General features: G+C 44.2%; 1 protein-coding gene across 2 annotated transcripts in view; it reads right to left on the bottom strand.

The window, feature by feature from the left end:
* Positions 1–14,974, bottom strand: part of Syt9 (synaptotagmin 9) — a 180,265-nt gene that overhangs the window by 42,593 nt on the left and 122,698 nt on the right. The window contains exons 4-6 of one of the 2 annotated variants that reach the window (XR_015638115.1): positions 13,762–13,882; positions 11,573–11,744; positions 9,266–9,390 (exon numbers count right to left, since the gene is read on the bottom strand). Coding sequence is in view for 1 of the 2 variants with exons in the window: in NM_053324.1 (NP_445776.1) it covers positions 9,266–9,395; positions 11,573–11,744; positions 13,762–13,882 (423 nt within the window). In the remaining variant the exon portion in view is untranslated. 2 annotated transcript variants of the gene reach the window in all.

Genomic DNA, 14,974 nt, shown 5'->3' with positions numbered 1-14,974 from the left:
TTAATGTCCATCACACTGTTGACATCTTTTATGTCAACAGTGGTTATTTTGAGTGCCTCTGTGCTTTGTATAACACCTGCCTCTACAGACTTGAGGAAGTTCTGGATTCTGTATCTTTTCTGAAGATGAGAAAACACGTAGGGTTCTCTCTTTCTGTACAGAGAGTTTAATGTAGGAAGGAAGGCTTTCTTGTGAAAGGCTCAGTGGTCTTGACTTTGTTAACCACAACCTTCTCCCAGCTGGAAATAATGCTTCCCTCACACTGACTGTGCCCATTCTTCCAAACTGTTTGACCATCCATTTGAACAGGATCTAACAGGTGAGTTGCTGGTTTCCTATCCTGACCAGGTAGCACCATGTTGTATTCACTGCAGTCAGTTGCCTTAGAAGCTCCTTATATGCTCAGGTATTCCAGAACCCAATTAGCCATATCAGCTCAACGAGAGTCTCATGTTTTACTAAGGACTGAATATTATCTTAGTACTCAAAATGTAAAGCCATGGTGACTGGCTAATAAATGGGATAGATGGAGGAAATTATTTCTGTTCACTTCTTAATGGAAAAGTAATCAAAAGCTTGGAGTGACTAAGGAGGACCAGCTCCGATAAACAACTGCTAGAGATTCACTCTCAGTAACTTTTACACCTTGCCCTCTTCTACTTTGGGTTCCACTAAATGGAGATTCTGCATCTTCTGCACGAAAGGAACCCAGTTGATTCCATTACATAGTTCTTTTGTTTATTCCTTCCCAAACTCATCAGATATTAATATCTATGTAAACAGAGTTGGTCTTTCAATATCTATGAATCATGTACCATGCACTGAATTCATGCAAACTGCAGGTAACACAATCAATAATCCGTCTCTCATAGAAAAATCATAGAGAAGGACCCTGTTAAGGGGAAGAGAAACACTTCTAATCTCCAAACATTTCCTTTATATGTTCAGAGGGCAGCTTGACATCTGGGATATAATTCGTAGGTAGAGAAAATCATACTATGTTAGAAAGGGAGTTTCTTAAATGGAGAGAAACTTGAAGCAATCCCACTAAAATCAGGGACTAGACAAGGCTGCCCACTCTCTCCCTACTTATTCAATATAGTTATTGAAGTTCTAGCCAGAGCAATCAGACAACAAAAGGAGGTCAAGGGGATACAGATCGGAAAAGAAGAAGTCAAAATATCACTATTTGCAGATGATATGATAGTATATTTAAGTGATCCCAAAAGTTCCACCAGAGAACTACTAAAGCTGATAAACAACTTCAGCAAAGTGGCTGGGTATAAAATTAACTCAAATAAATCAGTAGCCTTCCTCTACACAAAAGAGAAACAAGCCAAGAAAGAAATTAGGGAAATGACACCCTTCATAATAGACCCAAATAATATAAAGTACCTCGGTGTGACTTTAACCAAGCAAGTAAAAGATCTGTACAATAAGAACTTCAAGACACTGAAGAAAGAAATTGAAGAAGACCTCAGAAGATGGAAAGATCTCCCATGCTCATGGATTGGCAGGATTAATATAGTAAAAATGACCATTTTACCAAAAGCGATCTACAGATTCAATGCAATCCCCATCAAAATACCAATCCAATTCTTCAAAGAGTTAGACAGAACAATTTGCAAATTCATCTGGAATAACAAAAAACCCAGGATAGCTAAAACTATCCTCAACAATAAAAGGACTTCAGGGGGAATCACTATTCCTGAACTCAAGCAGTATTACAGAGCAATAGTGATAAAAACTGCATGGTATTGGTACAGAGACAGACAGATAGACCAATGGAACAGAATTGAAGACCCAGAAATGAACCCACACACTTATGGGCACTTGATTTTTGACAAAGGAGCCAAAACCATCCAATGGAAAAAAGATAGCATTTTTAGCAAATGGTGCTGGTCCAACTGGAGGTCAACATGTAGAAGAATGCAGATCGATCCATGCTTATCACCCTGTACAAAGCTTAAGTCCAAGTGGATCAAGGACCTCCACATCAAACTAGATACACTCAAACTAACAGAATTAAAACTAGGGAAACATCTAGAACACATGGGCACTGGAAAAAATTTCCTGAACAAAACACCAATGGCTTATGCTCTAAGATCAAGAATCGACAAATGGGATCTCATAAAACTGCAAAGCTTCTGTAAGGCAAAGGACACTGTGGTTAGGACAAAACGGCAACCAACAGATTGGGAAAAGATCTTTACCAATCCTACAACAGATAGAGGCCTTAGATCCAAAATATACAAAGAACTCAAGAAGGTAGACCGCAGGGAGACAAATAACCCTATTAAAAAATGGGGTTCAGAGCTAAACAAAGAATTCATAGCTGAGGAATGCCGAATGGCTGAGAAACACCTAAAGAAATGTTCAACATCTTTAGTCATAAGGGAAATGCAAATCAAAACAACCCTGAGATTTCACCTCACACCAGTGAGAATGGCTAAGATCAAAAACTCAGGTGACAGCAGATGCTGGCGAGGATGCGGAGAAAGAGGAACACTCCTCCATTGTTGGTGGGATTGCAGACTGGTACAACCATTCTGGAAATCAGTCTGGAGGTTCCTCAGAAAATTGGACATTGAATTACCTGAGGATCCAGCTATACCTCTCTTGGGCATATACCCAAAAGATGCCCCAACATATAAAAAAGACACGTGCTCCACTATGTTCATCGCAGCCTTATTTATAATAGCCAGAAGCTGGAAAGAACCCAGATGCCCTTCAACAGAGGAATGGATACAGAAAATGTGGTACATATATTTACACAATGGAATATTACTCAGCTATCAAAAACAACGACTTTATGAAATTTGTAGGCAAATGGTTGGAACTGGAAAATAACATCCTGAGTGAGGTAACCCAATCACAGAAAAACACACATGGTATGCACTCATTGATAAGTGGCTATTAGCCCAAATGCTTGAATTACCCTAGATGCCTAGAACAAATGAAACTCAAGACGGATGATCAAAATGTGAATGCTTCACTCCTTCTTTAAATGAGGAAAAAGAATACCCTTGGCAGGGAATAGAGAGGCAAAGATTAAAACAGACACAGAAGGAACACCCATTCAGAGCCTGCCCCACATGTGGCCCATACATATACAGCCATCCAATTAGACAAGGTGGATGAAGCAAAGAAGTGCAGGCCGACAGGAGCCGGATGTAGATCTCTCCCGAGAGACACAGCCAGAATATAGCAAACACAGAGGCGAATGCCAGCAGCAAACCACTGAATTGAGAATAGGACCCCCGTTGAAGGAATCAGAGAAGGAACTAGAAGAGCTTGAAGGGGCTCGAGACCCCATATGTACAACAATGCCAACCAACCAGAGCTTCCAGGGACTAAGCCACTACCTAAAGACTATACATGGATTGACCCTGGACTCTGACCTCATAGGTAGCAATGAATATCCTAGTAAGAGCACCAGTGGAAGGGGAAGCCCTTCGTCCTGCTAAGACTGAACCCTCAGTGAACTAGATTGTTGGGGGGAGGGCGGCAATGGGGGGAGGATGGGGAAGGGAAGCCCATAAAGAAGGGGAGGGGGGAGGGTGTTGTTTGCCCGGAAACCGGGAAAGGGAATAACACTGGAAATGTATGTAAGAAATACTCAAGTTAATAATAATAAAAAAAAAAAAAGAAAAGGAGTTTCTAGAAAGCCTTTGGAAAAGTCTCACGAGGACACACAGTGACCATCAGAATGTAGGAGACACAATAATCCTAAGAATTTTACTGAGCACTGGTTAGACACCAGCTGTGGAGCTGCATTGCTCATAGATTACTGTTGGGTCCGCAGTGAAGCCACACCAAGTCCCAGAAGGAGCAAGCATGGGAGCAGGAAGAAGGGAATTTGGTTTACCCCAAGTTTGAAACCCTATGATCAGAGGGACTGAAGCAGCAACTAAGCGAAAAGTGGCCCTTGAACGAACATGAGCCACAGGGACAAGAGGTCAGGGGTAGTAATTGGATAGGTCTGTGATGATGGACAGGACTATGATGATACCCAGGCTCCCATAGCTCCATGCACCCTCTCCATTTACATCCTTTTTGAAAACTGTTCCTGTTGCCTGCCTGGGCAGTGAAGAGCAACTTGCCCAGAGTGTGTAAGTTACTTGCACCTTTGGGAAGCAGCCATAATCACTCTATTGAGTTTCCCTGTCTTGCTTGTACCTTTCTCAAGAACTGTTGCCCTTACAGTTGATGGAGTGGGTTACCAGTTACTTTCTTTGACCCAGACTGGGAAATCAGATGTTTTTCTTGGGAATGTGTAGATTCAAGATTCCAAGTGGGCTCTATTGAGCACTAGATAGAAAGTATCTAGAAAGTTTTAAAGAGGGCACTGATGCAACCCTGAGGCAAGACTTCATAACTGATGTTTGGGTTAGGTTCCTCACAGCATTAAATTTATAGCTTACTGAGCCTGAGTAGGACACAGACAACTCTGGTCATTGCAGTATGTCATGTGCTATTGAACTGTCCTGGAGAAAGAGTGTAGCAGGGTTAATCAGGTGATCTCAGCAGGCAGCATGCTGGTGTAGAGCCTTTCTGGCCTGATGCCCATGTCTGTACAAAGGCAAGGCATTAGGAGAAGGTGAATCCACACTGAGCATCCTAGTACAGGATTGATATTTTCTATATCTCTTGTTCCTGTGGCTTATATTATTCCAGGCGCCACTTTTATACCTAGTTCCTGCTTTAATCCATCTGATCATAGGGTTTCAAACTTGGGGCAAACCAGAAAATTATATGTAGGTGTGTGTGTGTGTGTGTGTGTGTGTGTGTGTGTATGTAAAATATATGTTATAATTCTATAAATGGGGTTATTATTACATTCTATGAGTCTAGGTAAGAACTTTACATATATTCTCAGTAGATTATCTGTCATTATCATCTCAGAATAAGTAAAGCATGATTTAACCAAATGGCATCTATATCTGGTTTCCCATAGTTCCAAGTCTTAATCCTGACATTACATAGCACTTCACAGGGAAGCTATGCAAATTCTGGAACTATTGCCTGCTAATTTCCTGCAGCTCAGCATGTAGGTCAACTCAATTGTCAGGAGGGTGAGGAAGGTGTGAGGACATGACCAGATCAACACCATCTTATCTTGGGTGCACTGAAGAAGATGCTATGATAAGAAAGCTCTTAGCACCCTGGTCAACTGCACTCCTACAGAAGGGACATTCTGACCTCCAAGTCTCAGGAAAATGCTCTGGGAGAGCTTACATGGATTTCTGAGCTAATCACATTATACAGAGCAAAGGGAAAGACACCTGCTGACCTTTGCATGTGCAGTGAAGCCATGCCAAGTCCCAGAGAAAGAGAGAAACGGATTTTTTAATTCATTGGTTCTGAAGACTCCATCTGCTGCCTACCCTAGCAACGTCAGGGTATGTTTGCTATAACCCTGAGTAGATAGCCAAGTCTCTGCGGGAATAAGGGTTCATTTATAACTTAGTCCCTTGGTCCCTAGCAGAATGACATTTCTGTCAGGCCAACCTCCTTTTACACTAAATCCCAACTCATGCTCTTTCTTATTCACTCTGCCCTGTGCTCCATACATACACGCTTACATGCATGCACACATGCACGTACACACCCACCACCACCACCACCACCACCACCACCACCACCACCACCACCACAGCCACCACCACAACCACCACCACCACCAAAAAGTCCAGGATTCAGCAGCTTGCTTTTTTTTTTTTAATTTAAGAGAGCATAAGAGCAGGTTAACTTTACAACTAAATTAAAGGGGGAAGGGGGTAGACCTTAAATCTATATATCTGAGTTGGGTTGTGGTGGCCTATGCCTTTAATTCCAGCAATTGGGAAGCAGAGGCAGGCAGATTTGTAAGTCTGAGGTCGTCCTGGTCTATAAAGAAATCTGGTTGGGGATTTAGCTCAGTGGTAGAGCGCTTGCCTAGCAAGCGCAAGGCCCTGGGTTCGGTCCCCAGCTCCGGAAAAAAAAAAAAAAAAAAAGAAAAAAGAAAAAAAAAAAAAAGAAAGAAATCTGTAGGATAGCCAGGACTATACAGACAAACCGTGTCTCCAGAAACAAAGCAAAAAAATCTGTATGCCCATGTCTAACTAAGTGCTGAGTAAGCCACTCTTCTAACCTGGGATGATGCTTACTGGTTTTCCTAGCTGTTGCCATGAAAACCAACATGGGTATTACTTCCTTATGCGACAGGGTTCTATGAGGACACACAGAGACCCATCAGATTTAGGACATACAATAATGAAAACTTTGCTGAGTACTAGTTAGGTGCCAGCCATGGAGTTGTATTTCTCATAGATGATCTATCATAGACTTGATGATGTATGTTGGGGATCATCCAAGCTCAGCCATAGGGTGCTTGCTCAGCAGTAAAAATACCTAGCTTCCAGCCCCTCCCCCGCATAGTGTAAAATGGGTGTGGTGGTGTATATTTACAGTCTTAGTACGAATGAGATGCCAGGGGACTTAGAAGTTCAAGTTCATTCTCCATTATCTAACAAGCTTAAGGCTAGCCTTGGCTACATGAAACCCCATCTCAACCCATCCACCCCATAAAAGCTTTAATCTTTACAACTGCCCCTGCCAGAAGGCAGCTATGACATCTAGACGGACGGGACAAAGCAAAGGTGAAGAACAATCACCAGCACATGGCTGCACAGCAGCGTGAATCAAGGCCATCCAACTCCAGCACACACAACTTCCCAGCACTGCCTGCGACCGCCTCCATCCACAGAGTGGCAGACAAAGCCCGGCCCACCCCCCACCTTCTTTAATCTCATCTGGTACCATTGCCCTCATTTTGCCAGCTGCATGTTTATTTTTAAAAGGGAAGGCAGCATTTCCCCTCTGGAGATGGAGCTATAGTTCAGGACATGACTTCAAAAACCCAGGCAAGAGGCCACAGAGAAGGAGCAGCCTCGCTTACCTTTCATATCGGGGACATAGGTGTTTCGTTTCCTTAGTTCCCGTGCAACCACTGAGACACGGCCATTGTATTAGCTGAAGTAGTTCTAGCCACTGTACAAATGACTCCCAAGTCTCATTGCTTTAACTCTCAAGATGTTTCTTTCTCACTTATGTAACTGTTGAACACAGACTTGCAAAGAGCTGGGAGTTAAGGATTTAAGGGGTACCTCCCAGGGACCAGAGTCACATGACATTCTTCCCTACAGTGGAAGGAGCCTCTGCAGAGCTTCCAACCCCTGCTTTGCAATGCTCCCACACCCGGCATGCCACAGTCTGCCAAGGCCACCGAGAAAGTCCTGCTAGGATCAGGGCTCATTTCCCAGTCCCGGTGGACCTTCCTCCTTTCCCGTTACCTGTTACAGAGTTTTGATACTTCTGACCACAAAGGAGAATTTAGAGCAGAAGTGACTTTGAAGGATACAGGAGGTGGAGTAAAATGGCTCTGACTGCCACTCACCAGTGGCATCCCTGGGCAGTTGACTAAGCCCACATATGGGGTCCTTTGAGAATTTGCCAGGAGCTGAGGAAATGAGGCATAGTTTCCCTGGTTCTTTCTCAAGTGGCTCTCGGGTCTCGAGGTCTCCCTTAGGGATTGATTTTGATTTCAGAAAAGAAAGGTTTGCCTTCTATGGCCCAGAGGCAGAGATATGCTCAGGGGCCTGCAAATCTAGGACTCTAGTCTATCATTGAATATAACTAGTGACTTTCTGTACCATTCCTTCAAAGGAGGCATCCCCTTGCCCTCAGGCTTGGGTCAGAGCCTCTCTTCCTCTCTAGTTGCCTGCATGTTTACTCCAGCATACTCAGCTCGCTGCCTAGGGCAGAGCAACAACCCACACTGGGCAGTGATTTCTTTTCTGATCTTCATGCTGCTGCATGGAGAAGCTGCCTACACTGGGAGAACAGAGGAAAGTTCTCTGCCTGGAGCCCACATACTTTTGGTCAATGACCCTCACTTGCTTTCTGGGGTTCTCATTCCCAGCAGCTCCAGTCTTCTGAAACCTCAATGAGCCCCTGCCCCATGTGTCCTGGTAGCTCATCCTCTGAGTTACAAAGCTTATCTCTATGCACTTTAATGACTCACACTCCATTTCATACACTCTTTGGCCAGTGACAGGGTCAGTGGGTCAAGGTACTGGTTTCCAAGTTTGACAACTGGAGTTCAGGCTCTGGGGCCCACCAAGTGGAAGGAGAAAAACCGACTTCCAAAAGCTGTCCTCCAGTCTCCTCCACATGTGTACTCTTGCATGTGCACCACCAACAGGCAAATAAATTTATGTAAAAAACCTTTCTTAGAGTATCTGTAAGGGATACAAAACAAGTGATCCCTCATTTGCAGGTATGTTTCAGTGTCTTCGTGGCATGTGATCCCCAGAGATGTTTCTCAATGAAAATCAGTGTTGAGAGAAATGTCCCCATAAATGAGTCAATAAACAGAGACAAAATGAAGACTGCATGAGAGGTGACAGAGGAGTGAGTGGATAAGAGATAGGTGCAGATGACAGCCAGCATCCATGCTCCCTTTCTTTGCAAGTAAAACCCTACTTCTAGTTAGGTACATAATAAAAAGAATGTATTTATTGCCTTCCTTTGAAAGTAGACACATCCAAAGTCCAGCGACTGCATCACATATAAGAACCGGTATCTTGGAAAATCTCAAAGAGAACCCTGAAAGAAGTACGGTGTGTTCTTTGGACCTTTCGCCTTGTTCCACATTTTTGTGGCATGAAAGATAGGATGGGTTTGAGCTTAGCAGCCACACTGCATAATGAGGTAACTTCTGGGACAGTTAGGCTGAAAGATGGGAGGATTCTAGGCTTCTGTTGAGCATGGTGCCACACTGTCTTCCTTTGGACTTGCTGTATGTAGGGAAGAGAGAAATTTACTTTCTACACGTTGTTGCTTTGTGCTTTGTTATTTTATAAAATAAACCTGAACCTAGTTAGTGATAAGCAACATAAGCCTTACAGGTTAGAGCCAGAAGCAGTTCTAAAACTGAGGGCTCCCTCTGTTTCATGCAGACGCCCTTCGAAAGCCAACCCAAAGCTGTAGCATGCAGTCAGAGAATACTGATCCTTTAAAAGAGACAACGGAAACATCCCTGGTCCAAATGTCCTAGGCTGGTAGAGAGAACGTCCTGTGCAAGGCACAAGAGCCCTGGGAAATGTCACCAGGGACAGTGCTGGGGATAGAAGGCCCTGGCACATTCCTGCTGTTAGTAGCTCTGCATTTCAACAGCAAAACTTGTCATCCACAGCGTGGGCCACGGTGGAGTAGGTCTTACCTCCAGCAGAGAGTGCCAGTGTGCGATGGGCTTCCGGGGATATGACAGCATCTCACTCCAGTGGTCTCTGCCCAGCCGCTCAGCCTCGTTGCCTACTTGGCACACGCCGATGACCTCATTGTGACCTACACTGTGAAAATGGGCCACAACAGTTTTTTCTTAAAATTTTGGTATGTAGAAGAAAAAGCAAGCAGTTCTCAACCTGTGGGTCATGACCCCTTGGGGAGGGGGTGTCATAGATCAGATATCCTGTATATCAGATATCCTGTATATCAGATATTTACGATATATAACAGTAGCAACATTACAGTTATGAGGTAGTGCCAAAATAATTATGGTTGAGGGTCACCACAGCATGAGGAACTGTATTAAAGGGTCACAGCATTAGGAAGGCTGGAACCCACAGAGTGAAAGCAACGACTCAAACGGGTGGAGGAAATTCAGAAATAGTGGGCTATTTTTTTTAAAACTACTTCTCTAATTTAAAACTACAATCCAAAATAAACATCAGAAAGACCTAGGGGTCAAGACTCTAAGTTTCCTAATGCTGTATGGGTTCATTTGACCCTGAGAACCTTTGCTCAAAGAACTCCCTGATTTGGACTAATGATACCTTTTCTGGTTCTGGAGGCTAAGCTGGCTTCCAGATTTACAGAATGAAAAGGAACCCTTAGGAAGGAGTGATGTATAACCCACTCAAATTCCCACAAGAGGCAACTGAGGATGGCACGGCGAAGGCCGGTGGGGAGGGCTCCTGGGTCTCCTTGCTCCTTGTTTCATCAGAGCCTGTTGCCACCATCTTCTGTACTTCTCACTCTAGGCTCAGCTTTGGTACTTTGAGCCAACCTGGGTTTTAACAGACATCCAGCTCCTTAAACTTAGGGCGGAAGCCTTCTGTGAGTAGGTCTCCAAGTTGACTCGTTTTACTTTTTCCAAGGGTGGGTGTCCCTTGAAATAACCGGAAGGATGTGGCCCATCCTTGGACTCTTCATGATAACCTCATTTTCCACCCTGAAAAGACAAATGGCTTCTACTCTATTTGCATGGGGAGAAGAAGAGGTGGGAATGGACTGTCTGGGATAGTTAAGTTGTGCTCATTAAAATCAGATGCACGCAGAGGCCCTGTGCATTCTGACGTGGGTTTTTCCAGGCCACCTTCATTGAGTTTGCTAATATTGAATTGATAAGGAGATCACATAATCAGATTTGTTGATGCAGGAACCTTGGCACTAGCTTAGGAAGTGCTGCCCTAGCCTTCCACAGCTGGTGGGCAGCATCTCCTCCTGAGACCTGGCACTGTGCTGTTGTATGTGTCCAGAGAAGACACAGCAAGGCCTATCCCCAGCATGGGTTGTCACACTCAGGGACAACTGTGTCAGAAGACAAGGTATGCTTCGTGTACCTGGAAAGCGTAGAGGTCACTGAGGCTGCCGTGCTGACATTTCAGAGGTAGATGGAAAAATTTTTAGCTACAAATAATATTTGTAAGATTATATTAGAAGTCAGACTGATTTTTTTTTCTTTTATAATTGTGCTCTGACCACGTGGGAGGTTTCTAATTAAAAAGAGACTTTGCATTTCAGTCTAATGACTGGTTTAACATGTATAATTCCCTGTTGGTACTTCCTCTGCATATTAAAATGACTGTTTTTCAAATCTGTCCTTTAAATACACAATTGGCTACAATGCAGGCTATAAATATCTCCTCTGTGCTGTATTAATTAAAAAGTCTAGCATCTTATACATTTTAATGTACCCTGTCATCCATACTGATTCTAGCATTTCCAAGAGAACATTTCTGTGTTTGCTTTCAGACTTAAGTGGATGGAAATGATCTTTATTAAACAGTGCAAGAAGGGAAAAAAAAGATCGAAGTTATATATTTAGAAACATTGGTGGCGTGGCTAAAGTAATCACTCTGTGTTTTGGGTAGAAGCTTTCCATTAAAGGAGTTGGGACTACTCAATGAAAAACAAGACCTGAGGGACCATAGTTCTCCATAGAGAGATACCAGGAAGTGTGCAGAGATGGGAAGGGGGAAAGGTGGCATGTGGGAGGGTGGAGGAGAAGAAAGGTGAGAAGGGGGGGGAGAGCTGAGGACAGTAGAAGTACTGCAGTAACAGGATTTGGCACTAAGGTTTGGACAATGCTGTCAGACTGCTCTCCACATGCTGCCCTTTCAGTCACTTTATCCTGGGACCCCGGCTGAGCTCCCTAATATGGTTACTCATGTGGCTGTTCCCTAATCTGCCCATCCTGCTCCAAGAACAGTGAGACTGCACAGAGAAAGAGCTCCTGGCATCTCACCGGTCATAGTCCATGACAGCTATGGACAAGTGGATCTGATCAATGCTCTCAGGAGGGACATCGAAGACTATGGCTTCATTGTAAACAGGGTTAAGCGTGTTCCTCTTGGTGGATGTTTTCCTCTTCTTCAGTCTCCGGCCATCACACATCAGTGAGACTTTCACGTACGGATCTGCACAGGCATGAGAACAGGGCATTGTAAGGCAAATGGAGATGCTGAGAATGTGTGGCCCCGTGGAGGAAGACTCCCCTTCTCTGGAGACCAGAGTTTGAAGCTTTTTAATTCGTGTGATATGTGATGTGGGCAGTGACTACTTGGAACAATTAAGTTATTCATTCAAGAAAAAGCACAGGACACTGTCTCACTCAAAATTCATGAAATTTAAAAATAGGGTGAAAACATCTGTTACCAAATTAGAAAATATGCCAACTAGAATACAGGACCAGCCTGTCTGTGAAAGGAAGAGAAACAGATATCATCCAAGGAGTGGGAGACAAGACTCAGTATCCTGACTCCGAGCTGCCTATGGAAATCTTTGCTTAAAGACTGGGCCTTTAAGCAAGGGAATGCTTCTAGTTCTATAAGTTCTGAATTCCTAGAGAATGGGGCATCCTGTGTGTATGAACGGCCTTAAGTACTGGGAACTCCTGGAAATGTGTTTGCAAAGGGAGAAGTTGATCATTAATCAGGAAGAATGAGGACGGGACATTCACAGCATACCAAGGCAGACTGACAGGTGAGGAGGCTGCTGCTTTCTGGAGGGGGCACTTCTGGTCCCACTAGCCCCTAAGTACCATACAGCTCAAAAAGGAGTCCTGTATCGCTCTGCTTAACTACAAGACATCCTGACTCCTCACGCCTTCCAGAAGGTACTTTAAGCCAGAGGACCTGTATCTTTTTGTTTTGTTTTGTTTTGTTTATTTATTTTTGTTGTTGTTGTTGTTGTTGTTTTCCTTGCTTAGAACCAGCCAGGAATATAGAACAGAGTATATCACGTATATATCATATACATGCTGGAGTGAATGTCAGTCAGTAACAAGCTTGCCATGCAAGTGTAAGACTTGAGTTAGCTCCTACCTTCCATGTATGCACCTGCACATGGTGGGTGGCATGCACTTGCAATCCCAGTGCACAGGAAGTAGAGACAAGAGGATCCCTGGTATTTCCTGTACAGTCATAGCCTAACCATGGAGCCCAGATCTCAGTGAGAGAACCTGTCTCAAAAATCAAAGTCAGGGATGGCATTTACTCTAAGATGTTGATATATTCTATGTTCTATACTCTAGGCTGTTTCTAATTAAGGGGGGGTGGTGGAAGGTATAGCTCTTCTGGCTTGAAGTACCTTCCAAAAGGGGTGAGGAGTCAGGACAACATGTAGTTAGGCACAGAGATACAGGGCTCCCTATTTAGCTGAACAGTAGTGATGGGCTAGTGAGAATGATTCATGGGGAATGACACTGGAAGCTGACTCTGGTCTTTACATGTATGTGCATACACAGGTACACACACACACACACACACACACACACAAACATGAATGCATAAGTGCACACCCCAGCAACAACAAAAGACTACATTGTTACCTTAGGTTCTTTGAGTTCAGTGGCCATGAGCCAGTGTTCTGTGTGATAGTGACCACGTGGCCAAAACTGATGTGAATGAATACAGTATGAACTGCACAATGAGACATTCTGTGTTGGGGTTTACAATGTAAAGATACATGCTTGGTTCACTGGGAAAAACACTCCACAAGCTATAGTTCGTTTATAAGCAGTCGGGATTATCTCTAATCTTCAATAAGTCTGAGATAATGAAGTCAGAGGAAAGGCATAACAGGGCAGACCACCTCAGAATATGTAAACTGCAAATTGAGTCCCAGTTATGGGGAAGGAAAAGTTCAAGAGTCCAGTGACTTCATGTAGCATCTTAATACACTACACACTTTATGGTTTTGTACCTATTAACTCAGTTAATCATATGACAACTCAGTAGGCCACATACTAATCCTACTCTCACTTTACAGATGGGGATTGGAAGCCTAGCATGGTTGAGTGACTTGCCCAAGGTCATGCTGCACTTAGATGTGGTAGGAACGTGATTAAACCCAGGCAAATTGGTCCCAGACCCAAGGTACCCTAATAGGAACTTCACAATTTGGCGAATTAGAACCAGATGAAGCATGTCCCACCTGACGCTCCCGTAATGTCCATTGCCTTTAAATTCCTTGCTTTGATGATGGTGATGGTCAGCCTGCCGGCTGTTGGAAGATAGCAGAGCGAAAACATAAGCTCACCCAGGTCCACATTATCCTGTTGAAAGAGCACAGAGCAAAGTGTTAGAAAGTGTCCTCGGCACACAGGCAGGAGGCTCAGCTGCAGGGCAGTGTTAGAAAGGACATTTGTTCCTTCTGTTCAGCTCATGATACAGAAAATCCACCCCTGTACTGGGGTGGCTCTACATCTATGGAAGCACAACTCATTTTTTGATAGGGGAGCAGAGGAGGCTGCCAGAGAAAGCCACCACATGCACAACCCCATACAACCTCATACGGGCTCTGAAGCATTCCCAGAGTGTCCTTCTATGTGGCCTGCTCACATGTTTGTGAGAATCATAGTTCTCAGCACGAGTCACACAAGAGGAGCCTCACAGGGCTGATCGCCCCAGCAGAGCTCAGAGACTCTGCCTACAACCCCACTCAGCTTTCTGTGGTCTTTCCAGCAGGGCTTCATTCTAACGCTATGCTTGCACCTCTACACAGAGCCCTCCAACAAGCCATACTATCCCCACGCACTCCTGCAGAGCCCAGTCTCCCCCATACACTACACTGCCATGTGTATCTTAGAATACTGCAAACAACCTCTGTAGATCAATAGCAGGTGGTTCCACGGGATCAAAGAATCTTCTAGGCCCTCGTTAACTCCGGACAAGAATACTGCATGATCATGGTAGTGGCAGCCTCTGACTTCATGTTCTCACATAATTGGACACACTGGGACACAAACCATAGTACCCATGCAAGGAGAAAAGTTCAGAAGCCAGGCTTTGGGGAGCCCGGCTGTCTGCTCCTCAAGGTCCCACTTAACTACCTCCCATTTTTGTCTCAAAGAGCTCCCATTCCCTCTACTGGGATACTGGGGAAGACATCTCCTTGGGCAATGTACAGCCAAGCCAAATAGGTCAGAATATATGAATCTCTTTCTCTTTTTTTCTTAAAGCCCAGGAGAGTGTAACTAGGAAGAGGGAAAGAAAGCTAGTTCATTTAGTTTCAATTTCTGTGAGGCACCTGAGGTTATAGATCTGGGTGCCTGTGTCTAATTAATACAGTTTCATACTGACAATGCTCTGGGGACTTGGGTTCTAGCCCTTAACATCCACAGCCTCCCCTCCCCTCTGGATTCTTG

This window comes from Rattus norvegicus, chromosome 1, assembly GCF_021556685.1.
Source record: "Rattus norvegicus strain SHRSP/BbbUtx chromosome 1, alternate assembly SHRSP_T2T, whole genome shotgun sequence".
In the NCBI taxonomy this organism is placed as follows: Eukaryota; Metazoa; Chordata; class Mammalia; order Rodentia; family Muridae; genus Rattus; species Rattus norvegicus.
The sequence above is the reverse complement of the archived record's forward strand: the minus strand, read 5'-3'. Positions and strand labels throughout refer to the sequence as shown.